This window comes from Nylanderia fulva, unplaced genomic scaffold (assembly GCF_048542155.1).
Source record: "Nylanderia fulva isolate GAGA-0341 unplaced genomic scaffold, ASM4854215v1 Scaffold548, whole genome shotgun sequence".
NCBI classification, from domain to species: domain Eukaryota; kingdom Metazoa; phylum Arthropoda; class Insecta; order Hymenoptera; family Formicidae; genus Nylanderia; species Nylanderia fulva.
In genome coordinates, this window is record NW_028190641.1 from 43,511 (window position 1) to 48,457 (window position 4,947).

General features: G+C 43.1%; 1 protein-coding gene across 1 annotated transcript; it reads right to left on the minus strand.

The window, feature by feature from the left end:
• Nucleotides 1-522: 522 nt before the first annotated feature.
• Nucleotides 523-1,887, minus strand: LOC146721114 (uncharacterized). Its single transcript, XM_085487400.1, has one exon. It carries the CDS (start codon nucleotides 1,885-1,887, stop codon nucleotides 523-525), a length of 1,365 nt encoding a protein of 454 aa, XP_085343526.1.
• Between the last annotated feature and the right edge of the window lie 3,060 nt (nucleotides 1,888-4,947).

Consider the following 4,947-nt stretch of genomic DNA (forward strand, 5'->3'; position numbering starts at 1 on the left):
TGAGGTACCCTCCAAATTATTTATATTTCTGGAAAGTAAATTCCTCAAGTAGTTTGCTTTTTCGTTACCTCTGACGTAAATGCAACGCGCGTGTCTTGCAATTTCGCGGAGATGTGAATTAAAATATTTGAGATTAACTGAGCCATCGAACCACTCGATACCGTGATAATTTCGTAAGAGCCAATTGTTTTCTCGTCTTGCTTTTGCGGATAATTTTCCAAACGCGTATGGTGGCATCATAATCCAATGCTCAACAATCGAAGCATTGATTGCAACAACGGCGACTTCCTTTACGATAAATTTATTGGCTTCATCGCGGAAACCTTGTACGTCGACGACTATGTCCATATTGCAAGATTTTTGTTGGTGAGGTACAAGCTCTTAGCGAAACGTGCGCGTTCGTTTGTGTCTCGTACAAAACTGAATTCATTCTAGCACGTTACATAGTTTCCACTTTGTGAAAAGCGTCATCAAAATTTTCAAAGGAAGAGAAAAAGGTAAATTTTCTAATCGCGTATTACATTACGGTGTATGAATACATGTTGGTGAACGAGCGTTAAAAGGTAACCGGAAAAATCGACGATAACTTGACGCGATGCGTCGATTTCTGACATTATCGAATTCGGCGTAAACGATACAATTGATTGTTTTGGTGAGTGCCTTCTCAAATCTCACTTTTAACCGTAGACTTCCGCGTCTCACGAGATTTGAATGACCGGCGCAATTAGCGAATAGATCAAGTGTAAGATCAAAAGCGAATAATGTATATCTCTGAGAATAATCATCTCTACTTATGGAATTTCCCTCGTTCAAAAAATAGATATCCGTCCCCGAGAAAAGTGTATGATAAGCTTCGATGTAAAGCGGTTTGCGAGATGAGAAAACCGGTTGTGATGGTCTACTGGGTATTTGTGTACCGTCGACGTATAGCGAGAAGAAATTTATTCCGTAATTTTGGAAATTAAACGGATTCAATTTTCTGTCACCGTTAAACGCTTTATTATCGATAAAACCTACTATTATTCGTTTCGGTAATTGTCCCAGTATTACATTATCTAACGATTCACCCACAACCTCGCTGTGAATCGTGAATGTTTTAATTTCAACTCTCGTAAGCGGATACTTGGCTGTAACTTTGCTCAGCATTTTAGCATGCGCTAGTAATACTCCGGAGCTTATTTTTGCTCTTCTCACCAATAAGTTTGCATCGAGTATACGAATTTTCGACGTGCAATTACTTTCTATGAAACAAAACGTATCTTTCAAACGCACAAGTCTCAACCGCACCTCGACGCCATTAATTAAGAATTTGTCCTGATTGAAAACGTCGCAATGGAGGTGACCTATAAGATCTAGCGCGCCCCCTCCGCGTATGTAACGAGCTCGTCTCACTATAGCGATATTGCCTTCCGCTCCTACCGTATCGTCCATGTGCCCGGGTGTATCTGCGTCCCATAAGCACGAGGTTAGATGGGAAGTTTTTGCGGGTGATGAATAATTTAACAACGCTTCGATGTACGCGCGGTACGCATAAGCGTTGTTTGGAGGCGACACGAGCTTTTGATTGAAATACACGTCGATTTGATTGAAGATGGAATGAAGAAAATGATTTACAGGACCCACGTTGACGGCGACTGCGGCGGCGAGACCGGGTAGCGGCTCGGTTTCTACGCGTACCCGAAGACTTAGTAACGTGTGTGTGAGATCTAAATATTCTTCTCCGTGACTCGGGATGACGAATTCTAGCGGGGAGTCGTCCGAAAACGAGGTCACGGGTTTGTAATGAATCCATTGCGAACTTACGATGCTAGTTTGCGTGGGCGGTAAAGAGAAGAGATTGAGCTCGCTCTTTAAACACTCGCTCGAGTGTGTGTGAAGAAATGACATTCTTTTCTATCGCCGCCCGCACTACCAACGTTATTGTCACGGATAAACGTATTTAGAATAATGGCGGATTTTGAAAATATATCGTATACTGTGCGCTTTTTACCGCTATCAGCTTTACGCCGTTTCGCGGACAACTTGAGTCTTTTTACAGTCGAACGATTTTTCCTCGTATTATTTTTAGTTTTTTTTGTATTTGTTCTTTTTTTCCACGCGACTTGATTTTCGATAAACTTTTTTTCTTACTTGTCTTACGCCGTTTACGCGACGCGGTTAGCGAGGATTTAGCGACGTGAGTCGTAAGCCCGCCGAAAGGAAACTGCGCTACATGAATTTTTTCATCTGATTTATATCCCGTACCTTTTATTAGATTATTTATTTTTTCCCAGCTTTTCTCTTAAGATTGTTACGTGATTATTTAAAACGATGCTTGACAGCTACCCTTAACGGCATTTTATTTTCAACATCTTCGATTATATTAACCCCGACCCGCAAAGCTTTTTTACCCACTGCCCCTAGATCTCTAGTTAAATAAAGCAATACACGTCTGAACATTCCTCCAAGAAAATTGCCTATTCCATGACCGCGTTGATAGAGTGAACCGACAAAAACTCGTGGAGTTCCACCGCCGCGAGTTCCACCGTTTTGTAATCCGTTATAATAATTTGAATAATAATCTATATTAATGAACAAATCCCTTCTTTCTTATCAAAAAAATCTTTACAGAGTATTTTTAAAAATCTAATCGATACGTTTAAAATGTAAAGTCACCGTTAACGTGCCGGATTCAAATAGTATTTTTTTTCAGCATCGTCTTTTATATCAATTTCAATTTGTCGGAAATTTGTTAGGCGCACCGGGATATAATGCGGAGGTGAGAAATGTTTCACTTGATTCGTTCCAAATTCGTAATCGCGCCCACCCCCCGTGACAGGCACTATTCGGAGAAGAGGAGTTTGCACAGCGCCTGTTATGTAAGGCTCGCAAATATCACAATAAACAAACAGTTTATCGGGAATACCCCGCGTCAAACTACACGCTTCGTAACTATAGAATCCCTCGTAGAACTAGAATCGCAACGTACTCCATTTTCGTCAAGAGAACCGAGTTTAAGAAAAATTGAAGTAGATTTTTTTTTGGAATTTAGTTTAGATGTCGTGAGCGTAGAACAAAAGTGACTTTTCCCCTAGGAGTGTTATGAAGAAAATCTGCTAAACCGAGCATTTGCAGAAGTCTATCGGAAAAATGCATATAATGAATCAGATTGCAACCAGCAGGACACGCAAGGGAGAACAAACTACTACCGCCTGTAAATTTTTCTTGCTTCAAACGAAAATAGGAACCGACTTGCATGACAAATTAATCATGGAGACGAGTTCTTCCATGTTATTATAAACGCCACACGGTATTACGGCTTCCTTCGAAGTTAACACCTCATCTTTTTTATTTTTCTCTTTAACTTGAAGGTCAATATCGACGAAACCGAGTATATTTTCTTCGCGCCTTATATGAAAAAAAGTATTAGGGAATTGGATTTCACTCAACGCGACTTCCCATTCACCATGTGTAACGGTTTACCTTTCCCGACGCCGCGGATCGGCTCGCCGGTTCCAGGATTCGGGAGGAAGGGGGAGATTCAGACTCGCTTATTCCTTATTAACAATGCTTTGGTTTATTCAAAAAGAAACATAAACAAAATGTTTGTTGGCATAAAGCCTAAATAGAGAAACTTATTGACTACTCGGTATAAACAAAATGTTTGTTGGCATAAAGCCTTAAATAGAGAAACTTATTGACTACCCGGTATAAACAAAATGCGGAGGCGTGTAGCCTGTAGCGGTGTCCGGAAAAGATTTACAAATTACCCGGTATAACTTAGAGATATGGTGTACGGAGGCGTATAGCTTATAGCAGGAAGAAACCGGGAAACCCGGCGTAACAACGAGAAACCCGTTGCCCGGCGTGTAGCAGGAAGAGACCGGAAACCGGGAAACCCGGCGTAACAACGAGAAACCCGTTGCCCGGCGTGTAGCAGGAAGAGACCGGAAACCGGGAAACCCGGCGTAATGACGAGAAACCCGTCACCCGGTGTATAGCAGGAAGAGACCGGAAACCGGGAAACCCGGCGTAACAACGAGAAACCCGTTGCCCGGCGTGTAGCAGGAAGAGACCGGAAACCGGGAAACCCGGCGTAACAACGAGAAACCCGTTGCCCGATACTAAAGGTAGGAGGCCAAAAACCGGGAAACCCGGCGTAACAACGAGAAGCCCGTTGCCTGGCTAGGAGGTCCGGAACAGGACTGGTGCCGGCTCATCCGTCGAGCCGGCTTATATACCCTGCCGGCGGTTCCCCCACTCTACATCGAGGCTGTGGTGGGGATAACGCCGGCGTCGTAGTGGGGCGCCTCTGGGGGTTGTAGTGGGGCGCCCCTGGGGTAGGGTGACCCGTGTATCGCTTATGTTTTTGTGTTTAGGGGCGCCTTAGGCGCCATAGCTTCAAGTGGCGGGCGGGTGATCGGCCCGCGAGGCGTTAGTAACGGCCACGCCGTTACACATGTAAGTGCAGCGATTGAGGTAATTCCGTAATGAATGACGAGGTTTTATTGTTGGGGAAATAGCGCATACTGCTATTGCTTGGAAGAACCAGGAGAAATTGATCCGCCCTTATTTCGAAGAATAGTTAAATTCGAAGCGGGTATCCAGGAGTTAAATTTAGAAGGATAACCTTGCCAGCTAACTAATAATTGTTTATTGTTACCGCGTCCTCTGCTTTTTATCACACGATCGACGATAAATTCTTCGTCGCGTAAGTCTTTAATAACCGGTGCTAATTCTAGTTTGTAAAAAATTCCGTCTATAACTTTACTTGATAAATCGCCTAATTCATATACGCGGGGTTTTCTCCATTCGAGAACTCGATGAATACGAAATATCTCCTCGCTCCACTTTGTCTCGTATCCTTTCTCGAAGTTTACTTTTGCTCTACTGACGCGTACGAGATCGTCCACGCGATATTTAGCCTTTTGTTTACGTCCACTCTTCTTTTTCTTTTCTTTATCGTTA

What these genes read in the sequence shown, in the direction of transcription:
- LOC146721114 (XM_085487400.1), bottom strand. Translation starts at nt 1,887, where the DNA reads ATGTCATTTCTTCACACACACTCGAGCGAGTGTTTAAAGAGCGAGCTC.